The sequence below is a fragment of the Pseudorca crassidens genome, chromosome 1 (assembly GCF_039906515.1).
Source record: "Pseudorca crassidens isolate mPseCra1 chromosome 1, mPseCra1.hap1, whole genome shotgun sequence".
In the NCBI taxonomy this organism is placed as follows: Eukaryota; Metazoa; Chordata; class Mammalia; order Artiodactyla; family Delphinidae; genus Pseudorca; species Pseudorca crassidens.
This window is the reverse complement of record NC_090296.1, coordinates 150,423,757-150,443,985: the sequence shown is the minus strand read 5'-3', so window position 1 is coordinate 150,443,985 and position 20,229 is coordinate 150,423,757. Positions and strand designations below refer to the sequence as shown.

Here is a 20,229-nt window from a genome sequence, read left to right as displayed (position 1 = left end):
GTGGGTGGACACGAGGCTTGGCGGGAACCAAAGAGAAAGCACAGCAGTTGGGGCCGTGGGGAGGCTCCAGAGCTGGAAGGCGAGCAGCCGGTTTGCCAGGACCCTGTCCTGTGTGAGCAGGACATACCTGACTTCCCTTGCCGGCAATAAGAAATGGGCCTGGACTGTCTCTGGGCCACGAGTCACTTGATCTGAGTGTGGGTAGTAATTGCACACTGAACATACATTATGGCGTATGCTGTGATCAGTGCCGATAAGGGGCTGTCTGAATGAAAATAGAGTCAGGTTGGGCCAGAGGGAGTCTGTCTGATTTCACCATCAAGCCCTGCTGTGGTACCTCTGGTGACTCCCCGGCCAGCCACTCAGGGACCCCGGCAGGCCCCTCCCACCTGCCACCTGCCTGGTCCCCTCTCTCCCTGGATGCCTCACCAGACTTGCTCAGCCATCGCTCGGACTGTCCCTCATCTGAGACACCCAGGCCCCCCACTCTTTGCTCAGCTAGAAACCTTGGGTTTCTAGCCCTTCAAGGCCCAGTTTGGGACAGTGCCTCTAAGAAGCTCTCTCTGAACAACCCCCTGCCCCCCTTTCTTTTTTTACTGTTTTTTTTTTTTATTTCAAATGAAGTGAAATCAATATAGTATACAACTAACCATTTTAAAACATATAATTCAGAGTTATCCCGTTAACTGATATAATTTCTGATCATATCTGGAGCACTTTTTAATGAGCAGACAGTTACATTCAGTTCTTTCTGTCTTTTTTTTTTCTTTTGAGGTGAAATTCACATAACATGAATTAACTATTTTATTTATTTTTATTTTTTAATTTTTGGCCACACCACGTGGAATGCAGGATCTTACTTCCCCAACCAGGGATGGAACCCGTGGCCCCTGCGGTGGAAGCGTGGAGTCTTAACCACTGGACCACCAGGGAAGTCCCATGAATTAACCATTTTAAAGTGTAGAATTCAGAGACATTTAATACCTACACAACACTGTGCAACATTGTGCAGTACCTCTCTCTAGTTTCAAAACTTTTTTTTTTTTTTGCGGTACGCGGGCCTCTCACCGTTGTGGCCTCTCCCGTTGCAGAGCACAGGCTCCGGACGCGCAGGCTCAGCGGCCATGGCTCAAGGGCTCAGTCGCTCCGTGGCATGTGGGATCTTCCCGGACCAGGGCACAAACCTGTGTCCCCTGCATCGGCAGGCGGACTCTCAACCACTGCGCCACCAGGGAAGCCCCACGCCAGATCTTTAGTTGCTGGTACGTGGGATCTTTTAGTTGTGGCATGTGGGATCTAGTTCCCTGACCAGGGATAGAACCCGGGCCCCCTGCATTGGGAGCACAGAGTCTTAACCACCAGGGAAGTCCCAAGGCAGGGACCTTGACTGCATTGTTCATGGCTAAGTCCACAGTGCCTAAGATGACCTGAAACAGTCAGGGCTCTACAGATAGCTCATGGTTAGCAAGTGCTTGTCCCGTGCTCATCACCTCAGGGTAGCAGCTTGTAGCAGCACACTGAATCCTCCCAGCAACCTTAACTGCTTTTCTGTGTCTGAAGAAAACAAGCAGTCATGGAGCCTGTTGGCTGCAGCTCCCAGGGAAAAGGGTCTTGCCTCCCAGCGGGCCTCATGCCCGTCACTGAGGGTCGTGTTCTGGGCCCACCCTTCATGGGTGGTTGTGAGGAGGGGTCTGGGGAGGACCAGGGTGCCTTCCCTGGGGCCACGCCTATACTAGCTCTTCCCCAAACAAGTGTATTCTTTCATGCTTCTGGGATTTCGCTGGTCTCCCTGCCCAGCATGTCCTCCCCGCCACCTTCTTCTGGAAAATCATCCCTACTTATCCCACACCATCTTTACACCTCTGTAGAGCTTTTTCCAATCCCCCCACCACTGTCCTTTCCTCCGTGGTGTCCCCAAGGCACTTCCTGCACCATCCCGTGACAGCGTGGCTCAAACGGTCTCTCTAGTAGCTTAAAGGTGGCTGCACATTCTTTGTGGCTCTTCCCATCAAGAGGAGGTGCTTGATTCTCTTCCCCTTGTGACCAGGCTGGCCTTGGTGACGTGCTTGACCAATAGAACACTGTGGGTGTGGTGTTCTGGGAATTCTGAGCCTAGGTCAGAAGAAGCCTTGCAGCTTCTGCCTGAGTCTCTAGGAAGGCTGCTCTTCAGACCCAGCTGCCATACTGTGAGAAGCCCAAGCCACGTGGAGAGGACGCTCCGGTTGACAGCCCCAGCTCAGCCCCCAGCTAAGGGAGAGCACCATCTTGGACACCCCGTCCAGTCGAGCCTTCAGATGACTCCAGCCTCACCTGCTCTGTGACCGGCACCTCACAAGGGACTCCAAGCAAGAACCACCAGCTGGGCCCAGTCAACTCACAGAACTGTGAAAGATTGTTTTCAGCCATCACATTAAGTTTTGGAGGTATTTGTTCCTGCTGCAATAGAGAACATCAACAGTCTCCCTCATCAGATTCTGAGTACCCCCCAAAAGCAGGGATTCTTCCCGTATCGCTCCAGATCTCTGGTCTGAGCCCAGGGCCTGATAAGGACCAAGTGCTCAGCAAATATCCCTTGCGTGAATCAATGAAACCCATCAAAATTCCGCCGTTCACCCTGAGATAGAATAGATTTATTAGCAAGAGGTAATCAGGAAACATATATTTTTACAAAAATGGAAATTTCTTTTTTTTTTCCAAACAAGCTGTAAGTTGAAATATTGTAGGACTTGAAATAGAATTCTCATACCACTAGGTATTGCTTACAGCAAAAGTTGTCTGTTTGTCAGAGTGGAGCATGCCTGCCACTTCAGAGTTAACCTGTGTTTTCTATACTGTACAATGTAAAAAATAGATGGTAATATTCACAGAATAAGCACTACGGTACTATATTCCTGCTAGAAGGCATTTAGACAGGACTACAGTATATGCAATAAAAACACTTGGTTATTGATTTCCTAATTCTACAGTGTGGTACTATTTTTTTCACAAGGCATACAGACTTGGAGCAACTCAACGTAAGCTTGTAGTGACCGTTAGGCAGCTCATAGAGGAAAAGTGACATTTTTGTGTGTTCCCGACTCGCAGTGAATGCTGGGCAGCCGTCGGCAGAAGTCGACATGACTTTGTGTCGTGATTCTGTTTTCCTCAGGAAGTTCCAGGGCCTTGTCCAGGGTTATCGAGACTGCTAGTCACGCTACCTGGTTTTATTCTCAGAGCCAGGAGCGACGTAGTGCCTGAACGAGGTGGTGGCCTCAGTGTCGCAGGGCGTGGTTCTCAGCGGACAGGACTCCTTTCCCTCCAGGTCACTGAGAGACACGGAGTTTTGAGACCTGCGATTTTGGCTGAAAAAGCTGCTTTGGAAATTGGCATCACCGTCAGCGGGAAGATTTGTCGATGACTGGACTTCAGGGTACGGTTCCCCCTCCCGCCTCCCCCCTACCCCCCACCCTGTTATAACAGCTACATGGAACATGCCAGAGGATGCTGTGTGGCCAGCTCAACCCAGGGGCCTGGGCTGGGGACGGACAGAAGCAGGACTGGTGCCAAAGATTCGTGTATGCACAGATTCTGTTTTCCCTTTGGGGGAAAGTGAGGGGCTGGGAAGAACAGACTAAGAGTACAGTTGTTTCAAAGAAACAGGCACTGCAGGAAACGAGGGATGGGGTGCGTGGACCAAGTCCTAACCGGTGCAGAGATTCATATTTTGGTTCTACAGGAATCTAAGAACAAGAACGGATTTGTATTCTTGGAGAAGCACATACTAAAGAAGAAAACCCAGAGAAACCAAACGACTATGTACAGTATCATATAGCATGTGTCCATGGCGGTGGGCTGGGTACAGCTTCAGGTGGGGAGTTTTGGTTCTATTCGGAGAGAACACTTGTAGAGACTTTCTTCGTCCATTACAAAAGATTGGTCCAGTAAATATTGGGTTACCTGAGAAAAGGAAAAGAGAAAAAGGAATGGCAGGGCGATGGGACCTCCATAATACTACGTGGACGTCGGGTGTCTCCCGGGAATCAGGCACTAGGGTGGAGGCGGGGAGGGGTGTCAGGCTTGCACATGAGGCAAAGATGCATTAAGCAGTGTTGTTTCTTAGTATTATTTTTTGCCTTTTTTGTCTTCACAGTAATATAAAATCACATATAGTCAAAATTACTCTTGACCACCGTTTCTTTGGTTGAACATTAGGTGAAATATTTGGGGCTCATATTAAAAAAACATCTCTATCTACATATCTAAAACGTTAATTGTAGCATCTAGGTAGTGGATGTACGGGTGTTCACAATTCTTTCAATGTTTCTGTATGTTGGAAAAACGTAGTTAAACACCAGGTTTTGTAATACCGAGAGAGATTCACCCGAGAGAAGACAGTGGAAACTGAGGCCGTCTAAGGAGGCTTTCGTCTCATGAGGCTCACTCCAGGGCAAAATCTCAGAGTGGAAAATCAGGAACAGTCACCTCGTGGACTCAATCACTCTCCTTCCTCCTCCCTCCCCACCTCACACTGCTCTCAAGTGTTTTGCTGGATTCCTGTGTGTTCAGTGTACGATGAGAGATCAGAGCCCAGATCTCATAGGCAAACCCCACCCGCCCTTCGAAAAGCATCTTCCCAGGCTCATTGACTTGTCAGTTGTTTGGAGCCGGAGGTTCATGTTTTTCCACAGAAACTCAGAGCAGAAAGAAGAAAACACATTATATTTCTTAGCACGTAATTGGGAATCATCTGAGCTGCTTGAGAAAAATCAAGTCTTTGTTGCGAGCGTCTTTGCTAATGGACCCTCTGCTACTGTGAGGGACGGAACCGGCTTCCTGCGACGCTGATCACCAGTCACAGATGAAATGATTATTGTGTCTGATGAGTGGCTCTCGCTCAGCACCTCTAGGAAGACAATCTCAGCTACCACGGTCTAGATTAACTCATAGCCACTGATAAAGATGTGGCGATTTTATAGCCATGTGAAATAGACCAGACTTTTATAAATAGCTAGCAGCTTCCTGTGAACAGCCCTTTCTAGAGCACAAAATCTCAACCCTCCCAAACACTCTGGGAATCAGCAGACTGGTTAGTTAGTTTCCTCCGTCATGAGCATCTGTTTCCCTAAAAATTTTGCTTTAGCGGGAGACTGGCAGCAAATCCCACCACTGCAAAGCTGTTAAGGAAAAGAGTCTGAAGGGCAGTAACATGTATTTGTATTGCATATGGAGCTCGAGGGCTAGTTTAAGAAGGGGCCAAGGCCTAATACAGTGCCTGGCACACAGTACATGCTCAGTAAATACTTGAGCGAATGAGCAAACAAGGAAAAAGTGGCACAATTGGTTCACCCACTGATTTTTCTTCTCTTTGTGGCTGTCAGCTATAAGACAGATAGTGAGTTCTCGGAACATGGCAGGAAACAGGGCAAGTCTATCACAAAGGAAAGTAGAAGGGAAAAATACTAAGAGCTTGATTTTCTGGTATGTTCAGGAGTGTGTCTGGAGCTGGATATCTTTTGTGAACTTCAAACTAGGAGGTTAAGAAGCTGGATGGAAAGCAAGTACATCTCTGGGCAGCGTAAAAAAGTCATAGGATTTGGAGCCAGAGTCTGGATTAGCAAGTCCCAGTTATTTTAACTGTAAAATGGGGCTAACGGCACAGGGTTTGAGTAGTGAAATGAGACTAACATGCCAACCTCTCTCCATACAGCCCCACCACCTTTTAAAAAATGCGTATTAATCCAGTCCTGTAAGCTCCTTTCAGGGCTTCCCACTCTCCTTAGGACACGGCTCCAGATCCTTCTAGAAGCCCACAGTCTCACCTGGTTCAGGCTTGTCTGAGGCTACTCATAGCTGCCGTCTGCGGTCTCTGTGCTTCTCAGATGGGCCCTGTCCCCCAACCCCAGTACAGGCCCCTGGATTCACACTCTCACAGCACCCTCTGATTCCCGAATGTACAAGGTGTTTTCTCCCCCACCTTGCCTATAGCAACAAAAGACTGAAACAACCTAAATGTCCATCAGTATAGAGGATCGAATAAATACCTGAATTTCTCTGCAGCCGTAAGGAAGAAGGAGAATGCCTTTGCCTCAACAGGAAATATCTCCAAGATATGTTATTAAGGGAAAAAAGAATGATGCTGGAGCAATGTATAGTATGCTACAGTATACATTATAGTAAAAAAAAAGTTGGGGTGTGTTTGCATACACACACAAAAAATGGATGATACGGTTGGCTTTGGGAGGGGAACTTGGAGGCTGGGGGACTTTTTGCTGTGTGCCCTTTCTAGCTGTGAATTTTGAAACTGGTGAGCAGTTCGAAAAGATGTGATAAACACTGCCTCTCCTGCCTCAGGGGAGGTCAGACATGATTATAAACCATCCCATGGCAGGTAAAAATCAGACAGGAGCTGAAAGATTAGCACAAGCGCAGTCCAAAGGAGGGGGAACTCGGGGCGGGTCAGGGGACAGGGGACAAGAAGGGTTTCCTAAAAGAGAGGGCCCAGGGAACTCCGGGGCAGGAAGTGGTTGGGTGTGGAGCGGAAAAGGCAGGGAGGAAGGCAGTGCAGCCAGAGCCCTTGTGAAAAAGCGGAAGTGACCGAAAAAGCTGCCGGCTTACCTTTGCCTGGTGCTCTATCTTGTACGCAGTTTGTTGAAACTGGCGAATCTCTCGGATGATATGGGATATCTGCGGGAAGGAAGGAGGGGTTTGGAAGACAGTTTTCTCTTAGTACCCCCTCCCCCAACCCATGCCACACAACAGAAGGGACATCCACAGACATGTCTGCAGTCAGTCTCTTAATTCACCTCCTGGGAGACCCCACTGAGGCAGCGAGAGTTTCTTTAAACCAGCCACCTGCCTCAAAGGCTGACACTTGGTAAGAATCTATACATCTACAGGTTACAAGTTATGATATAGAGTATTTGTCCTTCTCTGACTTATTTCACTAAGTATAATACCCTCTAGGTCCATCCACGTTGTTGCAAATGGCAGAATTTCATGCAATTGATTTATTTATTGAACTATAGTTGATGTACAATATTATATGTTACCAGGTGCACAATATAGTGATTCACAATTTTTGAAGGTTATACTCCACTTATAGCTGTTATAAAATATTGGCTATATTCCCCGTGTTGTACAACATAACCTTGTAGCTTATTTTATACATAATATTGGGTTGGCGAAAAAGTTCGTTAGGTTTCAAGTAAAGACACATTTTTCATTTTTACCAAGAACTTTACTGAACAACGTATTCAGTAACCGAACGAACTTTTTGGCCAAAGCAATAGTTTGTACCTCTTAGAATTTCCTTCTTTTTTATGGCTGAATAACATTCCTCTTTCTCCGTGTGTGTGTGTGTGTGTGTGTGTGTGTGTGTGTATACACCACATCTTCTTTATCCAGTCACATAATCTATAAAAATACTGCATTACTATGTCATATACCTGAAACTATCACAATATTGTAAAGGAACTATACTTCAATAAAAAAGATGCATATTCTGAAAGGTAAAAAGTGTATTTAGTAGGGTCACATGATAGATGATGAAGAAAGAATTGTTTTAAAGACTCAGAGATAATACAGTAAAAGAAAATTACCCATCATTTTCTCTGGGTAATGAAAATAAATGAGTGATTTTTGTTGCTAAAAAAAAAAAAAGAATCTATAGGTTAATTATACTATGTGATTAAGAGAAAAACATATCATTTGATCAGTGGTGCTGGCTTATCCAACATCCTAAAACAGCCCCCCTCAATTCCAGCAACAGCTAAAGGCCTCTGCCTCTTTCTACGTGCCCACCACGTGCAAGACCACACCAAGGAGCTCCCCCATCCTGTTCCCAGGTCAGTGCTGCCAACTTGCCTTTGACAGAGAAACCTTACCTATTGAACAAAATCTCAGGAGGAACCCCATGACACAGAACCGATACAAATAGAGGCTCTCTAGTTGGAGTGAGAAGACGAGAAGGTTGGCTGGAAAGCAGGCTCCCTGCTGGAAGGATCCTCATCTCCCCTCTCAGGGTCTAGACTCCTCTGGGGAAACTGGAAACCTACTTGCTTAGGAGGTGCTGCAGAAATGACTTTGCTGCGGCCACATAACGCAAGTGCTTATCTGAACAGTAATGGATGGGGTGCGAATAAAGGGGCAGGCTTTGGAGTCTGACAGACTTGGGCCCCAGACCCGGCTCTGCCTTTTCCTTAGGGGTGACCTTGGGCTGGTCATTGATGACTCCAAGCCTCAGCCTGCTCACCTGTAAGGTGGAGAATAATAAGAGCACCCACCCCTCAGACTGTGGGCGTTAAAGGAGGAGATGCAGGTAGAGCTGGCTCCGGGCCTGCCAGATGCTAGCTGCTCGTTTGAGGAAGTGACTGTTCTTACTGGAGAAGCTGGGTTCAGGCTCCCCAGTGCGTGTGCCGTGTCCAGTCGGCCAGCACTGCCGGGCACAGCTCGGGTGAGCCCGGGGCTTGGGTCTGGGTTTTGATGTTCCCCCCACCCCTGCCCCGCTCTGCTGTGGGGAACGCACCATTCTCATCTTGGAGAAGTTGACCAGGCCGTCCTCCGTGTAGTTGGGCGTCCCCTCTTCGATGAAGGCCAGGTCAGTGAGGTACATCCCCAGGTAAGGGACACAGGGTGGGTCACAACTTTGAAGCAAATGGCGTTAACAGAAGTTTTTCACTTAAAAGCTCGAGCCTCTACCAAGAACAGAACACCCCGCATGCATCTCTCGCTTTGCTGGAGGGAAAGGGATTTCTATTCGCCGAGAGTCATAGCAGCTCTTGGGGCTCGGACTGCCAGCTGGGTGTGAGGGTCAGTCCTCCGGGGTGGTGGGGGTGACATGGTGCCTGCTGGGGCCTGGGGCGTCTCAATCAATCACCCCTCCCACCCCAAGCCAGAAGGCCCTCCTCTACCTCTCCGCTCTCCCTCCCAGATGGAGCCCTGGGGCTTGGCCGCCAGCCCCCTCCCAGCTCGCCTTTCCTTTCTGTCTCTCCCCTGAAACTCTCCATCCCCATCCTGCCCTAGAATCACATCCTGGGGGGCTTCACAGCACCGTGCCCTTTCCTGCCAGTCACCACCAGCCACCCCACCGAGCCCCTTGTCTCTTTCTTTCCCCAAGACTTCTCTCCCTTTACTTCTTCCCCACTGGGATCTCTGCCCACCCAAGCACTGGGCTGCCAGCTCAGGGAACCCTTGCCCTCTGAGATCACCATCCTGGATTCGGCTTCTGGGCGGGGGCGCTGGGTGAGATGGCTCCCAGGACCGGTGGCTCCTGGGGGATGGCTTTCGTGGGGATGGTACTCAGCAGTATGGGCCGGACCTCTCTGATCTGTGGCTCTGAAGCAGGGGCTTCTGTTACTGTTCCTGCACAACTTGTTCTGGTGCCTCTGGGTGGGGTGCTAGGTTAAGGGGGTGACTCTGTGATGGGTCCAGTGGTCACTCTCCTCTGGCAGAGCTCCAGATAGTTCACCCAGGGGACTCCTCAAACAGTGTTCCGGAGCCTTCTCTCAGCTCAGCACACAGGTACAGGGACCCGCCTTTCTAGCCCATCTCACCTTTGTCTCCTTGTGACAGTCCTGCCACTCCAGAGGAAGGGGAGGCAGGGAGGATGGTAGAGCAAGAACAGAAACCTGGCCTCTGTCCCTTGCCTGCTTGCTGTGTGACCCTAGGCCAGTTCTTTCCCTCTCTGGTCCTCAGGTTCCCCTCGTACCAGAGAACTGATGTTAGCTAAGAAAAGTTTAAGTGATTTTAGAGTTGATTTTAGGTGATGCCCAGACACTGTTTAAATAAATTGATTCATATGATAAGAAACATTAGATTTTCACTCCCCCCCCCCCCACTGCTCAAGGAGAGAGCTCATTTGGTGACAGCATAGCTTTGACACTTTCTAACACGTGCCGTTTTCCTCTTTTTTTCTTTTTGAACAAATAGTAACAGGTCTCACTCAGGAAACACCAGGATCTGGCCAGAATTTAATAATATTATTTTGATTTCACTGTATTTATTTTTTATGGTAACCTGTGTATTTATGGCAAATATGCTGGTTTCCCATATAGAGTTTTCCTTCTTATTTAAATGTATTTCTGGGAAATAGTGAGTTAATTTAAAGGAGACCATTAAGTAAATGCAAATATAGCTGACACATGGATACGGCAAAGTCTTGAAGGAGGTGGATGCTTGGAGTTTGGGAAACAGTGAGCAGGAGAAATGTTTTTTGAACTGTCGGTCTTCACCCTTTCATGGGTGTTAAAACCAATTTGGTGAGTGTTGACCAGATTTTTTTAAAATTAAAAAAAAGAGAGAATAGATGATATCTGGGTTCATTTCATGGACTAAAATTGCTTTGTGAAATTTTTGTTGCTGTTATGCATATATGCATTTGTATATAGGGTCACACTGTCAAATGCAATTTTTTTTTTTTTTTTTTTACTGTGAGTTGTGAAAAAGAAAAAAAAGCAAGAATCATACTGGTCACTGGCAGACCTCTCTGGGTCCTTCTGGCCATTATAGTCCATGACTTCTACATGCCTGGCTTTTCACTTCCTTTCCGTCAAACTCCAAGTCTGGAGCACAGGCTGGTGGATCTGATGGAGAAAGAGTTCAAAGGTCTGAGCAGCCGCTCCAGAGCTGGACGGCTGAGCCATTGTGCTGACCGGCAGGTTCTGGGGGGCGCCGCGCTCCCCCTGCCCTTAATGGGAACCAGGTAGCCCGCAGAGCTCAAAGGACCTCTTATCTCAGATAGAGGCAGAAGGGGAGACTGGGTGCTGCTCGCTGCCTGTGAATGACTGAAGGACGCAGGGTGTTTCCGGATGCCTCACAGGGGCTCTGACCACCCAGACCAGTGAAAAAAGTCTGGGAGTCCTTTGGTCTCCCAGGGAGGTGGATCTCCCTGAGGTGTTTACTGGGGTTTCTGATCCAGTTGTGGAAAGGTGATGGACGGGCAATTTAGTCACGGCAAGTGGCACTGCCAGCCCCAGCACCAAACTCTGTTCCTGTTTCCTACCTTCACGGTGAGGGGTCCAGGGAACACCACTCTTAATTCAACCATGTACACACACACATGCACACACACGCACACCCAACCAACCCAAATCCAGAGCCACGTAGGTAAATATATGGGGCTGTCGGAGTGGCCAGTGTACGGGGCGGTGGGGACAGGTGTGGGGCACACGGGGCTGGTGGAGGGCCCCCAAAGGGCCCCACTGCATGGAGACAGACCGTGCTGAGCATCTGAGCGAGCAGGGGAGCACGGTAGGGGCTTCGTGTAGACAAAACACCCAACCTATGGCTAGCTCTGAACTTTCCGTGTGGGCATCTGGCCCCTGTCAGGAGGGATCCAGCCTTGCCCTGGATCAGGGCGGGGCCAACAAGGCTGAAACTGTGTGTGGGGGAGCGCTTCCTCTTTCGGCAGAGCCCCGCCATGCCTGTGTCTGACGTTTCAGGGAGAGAAAGAAAAGTGCCCCGTCCCCCATCCTAAAAGCTGCTCCTGGCGTTCCGGGCAGGCCTAGACGGGGTGACACCTGACAGCTGGATCTTGTCTGTGGTTGTTTGGGGCCCCCGCACTTGATGTTTCTACCAAGAAATTCCTGCTGATGTCAAGGGGGATGAAAGAAATTAACTGGTACTGGCGACAAAGCGAGATGCAGCTGCCCGAGGGGCGCTCCACCTGACCCCAGGAAACGGGCGGTGACGGCACGGGTCAGCCCTCTCCTTCAGCCCGTCGCAGCCGTGGGACGGGCTGCGCTCCCTTACAGGTCTCAGTCTGGCATGGGGTGCAGGGAAATCAGGTACTCAGGTTATGGAAAAAAAAAATTTTTTTTTTCTTTTTTTTTTTTGGCAATGTGTGGGCAGTGTGGGTGGGACTCGGGGTCCAGTCTTGCTTTCTGCCTCCTGGATACTCCCTGCTCTGTTGTCTCATTAGCAAGAGACTGGGCTTTGCTCTGGGGCCACAGACAGAAAATAAAGATGGAGCCCCTGAGACTCTGGAACTCCAGGACTCTGGATCCATCATATCCACGTAGATAGACGGATGTTCCCCCCGTTTGGAGGTGGCTGCGTGGTGACCTGCTGGTCCGCTGGCAGACTCGCCCCTCCAGAGCTGTTCCCATCCTCCACTGACGGGAATAGACGGGAAGGGCTTTCATGGCAGCAGCTAGCAGTGAGAGCCCGGCCCCTGCGTTCCTTCCGTGGGCATCCTATTCAAGCTAAAGACAAAGGTGCAGATGAGCCCGTCAGAGACGGACGGGCAAAACTGGAACTGGCCCCCAAAGAGCTGGTGACCGCATTTTACTGCCGAATGTAGTTAGCCCTCAGCCACATGTTGTTGGCTGGAGCTGTGGGAAGGTTCTGGTCCCTGGGTGGCTGAGAGCAGGGGACAGTCTCATGGGTTGGACCAGGGTGTGGTTTGGGGAATGAGAAGGGTAGATAACGTTCATCTGGGGGCGCCCGGGCAGGGGACGGAAGCACTGTAGGTGGGCCAGGGGATATTTAAGAGAGTGGCTGGGGACGGGAGGCAGGATTTGGCGGTAAAGGGAAAAGGTCACGTGCTAGCCCGGCTGCTGGCACAGGCTGAATGATATAATGACAGGCGAAAAAGGATGCCCAAGACCTCATAATGGGTCTGAGGACTTACGCGGTGGGGTCCGTCACGGGCTCCTTGTCTGGGGGGGTCACCAGCTGTGCCCACCACCTCACTGCACTCCCTCCGGCCTGTCCCCTGCCTGGTGAGACGACCCCCAAACCCTGACACAACACCGCTCTACGTATAAACCTTAGTGCCTCCGAAGAAAGAGTGCAGACTCGTTTGCCCCAATCTGTCCTTCCCCTGCCTGGCTTGGCCTATATCTCCATAAGGCAGGAACCCGGTTTGCATAAAGGTCTTAGCGCCCAGATGCCCAAAGGCCACCTCCGCCCCGTGTGGCAGGGAGCAGAGGCGTCTGGGAGAGGCACTTACATAGGCCCACGGGTAACCTGAAAGAGGGAAGACAGTCAGCATGGGGACTCGGACAGAATGGGGGACCACGGACGCAGTGGAGGCAGCGGCGGCGGTGGACGAGGAAGCCATGTGAAGGAGGCTGATGGAGCAGAGCACCCTGCGGGCGGACGGACAGGTTGGTGAATGCACGGGGGGGGGCAGCTCCCCGCAAGCACAGTCCACGGGGGCTCCACAGAGCCCAGGCGGAGGAGAGACGGCCGGACAGCACAGATGGGTGGAACATCTGTCTGAGGACACAAATAAAGTGGAGATGGTCAAGGCAATGGCACACGGAGCCGGCACAAGGGACAGACCAGGTACGGCAGGAAGAAAACGAGAAAGGCAGACGGGGGCTGGCAGGGCAGGTGTGTGGTGTGTCAGAGCCACCGGTGAGGCTGGACGTGCTGGGTGGTCGCGGACTTCAGTGGCCTTGTACTGGCAGTGAGCACGTGATCCCTCGCGGAAGGGAGGAAAGGCATTCCCGGGCTCTATAAGGAGCCGGGACCCTAGGGGTCTCCCAGGGTCTCTCCAAAGTCCAGCAAGTAGCCAGCCAGGCAGGGAGAGAGAGGGTGAGGGCCAGCCCAACGGGGCACACGTTCAAGTGCCCGAGGGGAACACAGTGGCAGAGACTAGTGGAGAAACCCCAAGTGCGCGTCTAACCAGAGTGAGCAAACCCACGTTTCACGTGCGTACGTGGCCACAGCATGTACCAACGGGCCGAGTCACCGCTGCCCTGGGAGAGCTGGCCTGGACCCTCATGGGAGGTAACCTCGGGCAAACCGTGGAGCACTGGCCTGGGAGGCCAGCCTGGGCCGAGGCCCGGCTCTGTCACCATGGCCCCAAATCCTTGGGCCAGCCACTAGTTCCTGTGTCCTTGTCTGGAGAAACATCATGGGAGAATCTGTCTCACAACAGTGCTTCTCAACGGGGGCGATTTTGCCTCCCTGAGGATAGCTGACCATGTCTGGAGACCTTCTCAGTTGTCATAACGGGGGGGGGGGGGGGGGGGGGGGGCGGGGCGGACACTGGCATTTCATGGGTAGAGGCCAGGGATGCTGCGAAACACCCTTCTATGCACAGGATAGTCCCCACGACAAAAACTGTCCTGGTCTAGGGACCTCCCTGGTGGTCCAGTGGTTAAGACTCTGCACTTTCACTGCAGCGGGCGCAGGCTTGAACCCTAGCTGGGGAACTAAGATCCCACATTCCGCGTGGTGTGGCAAAAAAACCCCCCACAAAATCCTGGTCTAAAGGACAAGAAGGCCGAGGTTGAGAAGGCCCACCTCCCAGGCAGTGTTAATGGGGCTGCACACACCATGGCCAGGCAGGGCACAAACTCTGCAAACTGTAAGGTGTAAATTACTGGTAAAACCGTATTTCTTCGATTCCAAGATGCCATTGTGTGTAAAAGGCACTCTTGTCTTGATGACTAATTATCCAGTACAAAAAGGAAACACAATCATACGAAATAAATACACTGACTGTGAGATGTATCCTGATGTCAGAAATGGTAAAATGTAAAAGAAAACGTGCATTTTGGAATCAAGGAATCCGGCACCACTATTATCATCATCACAGCTACCGCACGTCTCAAGACTGTTCCTGTGCCTCTCCTGGGAAATGCCCTGACACCTTGGAATTTCTCTGGTAGAAGATGGAGGACAAAGCTGACCTGCCCTGGGGGTCTGGGATGTGTAGGGGTCGGTCTTGTGGGTAGACAGATGGACAGACAGACAGACCTCCTGCTCCAGCCAGGGGTGGCACGTGAATGCCTCTGCAGTGTGGTTCTCCAATTTAAAAAATAACGGTGACAAAATGACACACACTTACTTTTTCAGAGCTTCTCTCAGATTCTTAAATCTGCCCTCTGACGACACAAGCTTTTGGAGCTTATCAATCAAAGTTTTTGTCTAGAAGGAATTAGAAGTATTTACTAGCACATAGCACACATCAAGGCCCGCGACTCTGGCCCACACTCCGGGGCTTCGCTTTGCCTCCTCGAGATAGGGCACGGGGATCTGGGGACTTCCTGGGTCTGGGGACTTGACCCTGGACTCCTGAGGAGGCAGACACGGATTTTTGTTTTGCTTGCCCATGTTCATGCATCTTTCAGAAACATGGGAGTAGGGTCAGGAGGGTCCCAGTGTCAGGGTCCTGAGAGCTGGGTGGTTGGGAAGGACTTGGCGGGGGTAACTCCAGGGACCTGGACCCGATACAGGGCATGGCCGATGCGTCATCATCACGATCTTTCTAATGACTGTCCCCAAAAGATGTGACCATCTTCTCATACCTTCACTTTGCTATATCAGGAGCACCACCCAGATTTAAGAATCAAGAAAAAAAGATGGCAGGTGAACTGATCATCAAAGGAGAAAAGACTTTGATGGAGAAGAGGAAACCCTGCAGCAAAGGGTCCCATCCGCCAAATGACCAGGCCAGGCCCTGCCGACGTGTCAGGCCGGAGCAACTTGGGTGGCTGGAGTTTGTCTTAAGGGACCAGCTGTGTGCCACAGAGCATGTCCTGGGTGGAGCCTGGCTCTGTGCTTCTCCTGCATGACCTGGGGAAACCCCTTCACCTCTAGGTCCTCAGCGCCCTCATTCATAAAACGGGGAGATGACTAGTGACCACCTTTCCAGCTCTAATCCTCAGAATCCAGAATGTGGTTGAGAAACCGGGCCGGAGACCAGCTGTGCATCTTATTACCAGAGGGGCTAGTCAGCCTGGAGGGGACGCTGGCCACAGAGGCCAAGTACACCCCTGATCGTTGGGTCTAATTTTTATCTGAGAAACCTGCCTGCGGAAGACGACAAGCTAAATCTTCCTTCTGATGGAAGAAGAGGTTGGTGTGCACTCTTCAAGGAGAAAGGATGGCGGAGCACACCCATCTGCTCGGTCCCTCCTATCAATCCGAAGTCTTGCCGCCTGGTTTGGACTGACCCCGCTCAAAGCAAACATTTATTCTGGATCTGGTGAAAGAGCCGCAGGCCAGGATGGAACGAGCCCCACCAAGCCAAGGGCAGGTGATTCTGCTTTCACCTGCGATGACCCTTCTCAGACGCCCAGGCCAACCTCCACCCCAGGCTCTCAACGGCCCTCCTGCACTTCATCTCTTTCCAGAGCTGTGCTCTTGCCTCCTCTTCTTTCCCCTCCACCTGCAGAGACATGAGATGCTGCAGCTTGAGGCCAGATGTGGGGTCTGAGTGACCAGAGCCCTCAGTGGACTCTGTCGCCCACCCTCAGCACGCCCGTGGGCAAGGTAGCGCTCCACTCACTTTGCTAGGTTTTGACCTTCGTATCTGGAAAACGGGAGGGTAGGTCCAGGTGTTCCTTAAGGGCAATACTTGTTCAGACAGTCCAGAATTGTGGGTGACATAAAAGCTACACAGCCACGTAGCATCACCACGCTTAGAGACCATGAAAAGGTACAAAGGATATTCTGGTGGGTGGGGTTTTTGCATACACTTGGGGCCAATTCGTGGCTCTGAGGTGGGCACACTTTGATTTCTTCCGCACCTGCATGCTTACTTGAGGTGTGTGTCTGCTCCTCTTCCGGTTATTGCTCTCTGTCCAGGAAGGAGATGTGTATCCTGGGAGGCCACTGGATTTTCCCAGCTGCTGCTTAGAAAGTGTGTTCTGACTTGAAGCAGCTCAAGCACCTTCTGGCCATGCCAGGAGCTTCCATCCTTTGAGGCTCACTGGGCTAGCAGGCCCCCTGGGGCCTTGGGCATCTCTGCTGGAGTATGGACACCAGGGAGCCGAAATATGGGAGCACTTGGAACACGTCTCTGAAACCAGAGACCAAGCAAGGAGCCTGCCTTGGAAATAGTGTCAGGACGAAAGATGATTATATATGGCCTCGTAAATACCATCCTTTCCTGTTCACCAAACAAGACTTCTGGATGGCCAAGGCTGCTCCTTCCAAAGAAGCCAAAAAGTATAGTTAGTCAAAGAGAGGCTTATGTCTCTACTGAAATCCAACCATTCCAGGGAGAGGAAGCACATATAACTGCATTAGTCATCTGCATCATCCTATAGAGATGCATCATCTGATCCTTTCCCGAGGGAAAGTTTTTATTTTCAAAGAGGATGGGAAGAGAGGTTGGAAGAAGAAAGGGGAGGCACCGGACATCCCAAACTAATTCTGACTCTTGCCGAGGCTAGACTGGACTTGGACACAGGCTTTTCTGCTTTGGGCTGGCACATGGAAGGGAATGATAAAAAAAAAACTAGCTGCAGAAATGTGGCCATCTTGGCCTATGGGATACCTGCAGAGGGACAGTGAACTGTTCCTGGTTGGTGTTGACCAGGCCACGGCCATGGCTACCCAGAAGCTCTTGGAGCCGGGCACTATGCACACGGACAACTATAGCGCAAACTGAAGGGCTGGGGGAAGCCAGTGTGGTCCAGTCTGCCATAGAGGGTGCAGGCCTAGATGTGTTTTCAGAGGCATCTTTGATTTTTGGACCAGGCTGGCTGGCCCTAGGTCTTGAATGACATCCCGGAAGGCAGGACAGATCACACACCTTGACCTCTAACTGCTCTCCATTTGCACTCTCCTCAGAGAATGGAAGACTTCAGGATGGTCAAGGCAGTTACCTGCCAACTCTATGACAAGGGTGACGCTGGGGAATGAAGCCAAGATATTCCCACACCCCCAGAAATGGGGTAGGAAAATGGAGCCTGGTCTGTGGGCTTCTAGAAAAGATGACATCATTCTGATGGAATAGGGCAGGAGAAGAAAGATGCTGACCTGAAATGGGTCCCTCAGACTCTGCCCATAGCCACGTCTGAACCTCGACAGGCCGACCAGCCTAGACGACTTAGAGGTTCTGTGGCAGCCTTGCTCAACCCGACTTCAGGAGTTTATGACACTGTGTGCCACGTGTGGCCAGATGTGCCTGCTCACCTGAGCTCCCGCACTTCCAGCCTCTGTTCTTTCTAGAAGCCCGCTCACAAGAGAGACATCTTCTGGTTTTCGTCCTGACCCTGGCATCTCTGTGTGCCAAGCAAGAGGCCCAGCCTCATTGGATGGAAGGGGTACTTTGCAGTCCTGCTGGAATCTGGAGCTGCAGTGATTGGCTGGCAGAGGAAGGGCAGCAGAGATGTCCCAGGGCTGTCCTGAGATTGGCTGCTTATCTAAGTAGGAGGGACTTATGGACCTGCTGCCTGCCTGGGGAGTAGAATCATGCCCTGCCATTGGCACGAGGAGAGTAGTGAGGGGCAGGGGAGAAACAGAACTATTAGGGGGGTAAGTCCAGAACGGTCCAGATGGGACAGGCCCCTTGGAGACCCTGGGCCCCACACAGCCCACCTGGCTGTAGGACCAGAGACACTATAACCAAGTTACTGGTGCCTTTGGAGGTTTACCCTGTCCCTTGGTGGTCACTGTCCAGCTTTCTGCCAACATGCAGGCTGGGGCAGGGACATCCAGTGTACCCAGAAAGGAGGTGGCCTAAGTGTCCCGTTGTGCTCTCCTTTCAGGAGATCTGCCTCCTCGTGACCCCAGGGCAAGGAGCTTTATTCCTGAGGAAGATTCCACCTTATGGTTTTTCAGAATCAGGTTCTGAGTGAATAAAGATCAAGCCCATATTTAAGATCACACACTATCTAATGGGTAACAGGGACAAGTTAACCCTCTGGGGGCCAGAAGGGCTGGTGAAATCAACATCCGAGGAAAGGACTTGCAGGATCATCTGGCCACCATCTCGGTAACCTGCAGATCTGGACTGAGATCCCCAAGAAGTCACCACTCTTTTGTCCCAACTCAAGGAAAAGAGTGTTGGGACCAATAATCATTGTCCTATATCCCACTTTGGCATATTGATTATTCCAGTGGGAATTAAAGTCCCACAAGGTCCTAGTGCCACATCCGTTGGCCTGACATCTGGTCCCAGGTGAAATAGGAGGAGAGGTTCTCTGTTTTACCTGGGAGTACTGGCCCTCACCCTGTCCTTCATCCACCTATGGATGGTGGCCCTCTGGTCTCTCCGCCCCAGCCCCAGCCCAGACCATCAGGCCAAGCTGGCTTCCTGCCCGCACCTGCTTAGAGACTTTGAGCCATGTCTTTTTCAGCCGGAAGATTGCGCTCCGGTTCATGGATGAGGTGATCTCCAGAACAGCATTGTAGTTGTGTAAGCATCGGCATATGTCAGCCACGGCCACCCACTTCTCAATGGCGCTCACCCTCGCATTGATGTCCTCATTGCGGATGATTTCTGAAGCAATCAAGTTACTGATCTTTAAGCCCATGCAATAAGATAAGAAAAAAGTAAAAGGAGTAAGTATTGTAAAGATGATAAATCACCATTATTTGCAGATTAAATGATTGTCTGTTTGAAAATTCCTGGAAGAATGAATTGGAAAACTGCCAGAACAACCAACGGAGCTCATTAGGGTAGCTGGTTAAAGACTCAATAGACAAAAATAATTTTTTTTTTATATATTAGCAATACCAATTAGAAAATACAATGAAAAAAGATACCATCTTCAAAATACCAGTGGGAATCTGTAAATTACCTGGGACCTGTAATGAGAACTATGTAGGATGCTACATGAAAAATAAATAAAAATACCTTTTATTACCAAAGGTAATAAAAGAATTGATTAATGAAGGAAAAGATTAGATTCCAAAATGGAAAGGTAAATATGTCTTTTTTCAAAACTAATGTACAAGTTTAATGCAATCCAATAAAACACGCAATGGGAGTTATCTTGAAAACTTGACAAAGTAATTCTGAAGTTTATCCAGAAGAACAGAGAGTTAAGAAGAGCCAAGCTCTGAGGGAAACTCCCACCATACAACTAAAGCTTGGATAGGACACACACTTTGGGGCATCCCTGGTCTCACATATGCAAGGACTACTCTACCCCTGCACAGCAAACAATCACATACACACAAACAAACTAAATGTGGACTGGACCTGGAGCAGCCAGGGGGTAGGAAGCTGGGGCCAAAACATCAGGGAGCTACAACCACAAGGAACTGGGGCAGCAGGAAATACTGGACCTCCCTGTACATTTCTTTGCAATTTCCTATGAATCAATAATTTTTTAAAAATAAAAAGTACAAAAAACACGACTTGTTATTAAAAAAAATAAAGGTGATTAAAGGACAGTTACCAATGAATATAAATTGTAGGGCTTTACCACCCAGAAATATTCTTCTTTAGAAAAATTTCTAAGGGATGCATATAAAGAAGAATGAATTATAAAACTATTTAAGAAGGGAAAACTACTGAAGAGAATTCGGGAGGAATGGTAGTACAAATTAGCACACATA

General features: G+C 50.2%; 1 protein-coding gene across 2 annotated transcripts in view; it reads right to left on the bottom strand.

Annotated features, from left to right (window-relative positions):
• Nucleotides 1-2,608: 2,608 nt before the first annotated feature.
• RASGRF1 (Ras protein specific guanine nucleotide releasing factor 1) overlaps nt 2,609-20,229 on the bottom strand; it is a 104,430-nt gene continuing 86,809 nt past the window's right edge. Inside the window, exons 23-27 of one of the 2 annotated variants that reach the window (XM_067698781.1) lie at nt 18,990-19,187; nt 14,780-14,859; nt 8,504-8,621; nt 6,595-6,663; nt 2,609-3,936 (exon numbers count right to left, since the gene is read on the bottom strand). In XM_067698781.1, coding sequence (XP_067554882.1) covers nt 3,844-3,936; nt 6,595-6,663; nt 8,504-8,621; nt 14,780-14,859; nt 18,990-19,187 — 558 coding nt within the window. In that variant the 3' untranslated portion in view covers nt 2,609-3,843. The remainder of the gene's footprint in view (nt 3,937-6,594; nt 6,664-8,503; nt 8,622-14,779; nt 14,860-18,989; nt 19,188-20,229) is intronic. The other variant, XM_067698787.1, reaches the window with a different exon arrangement.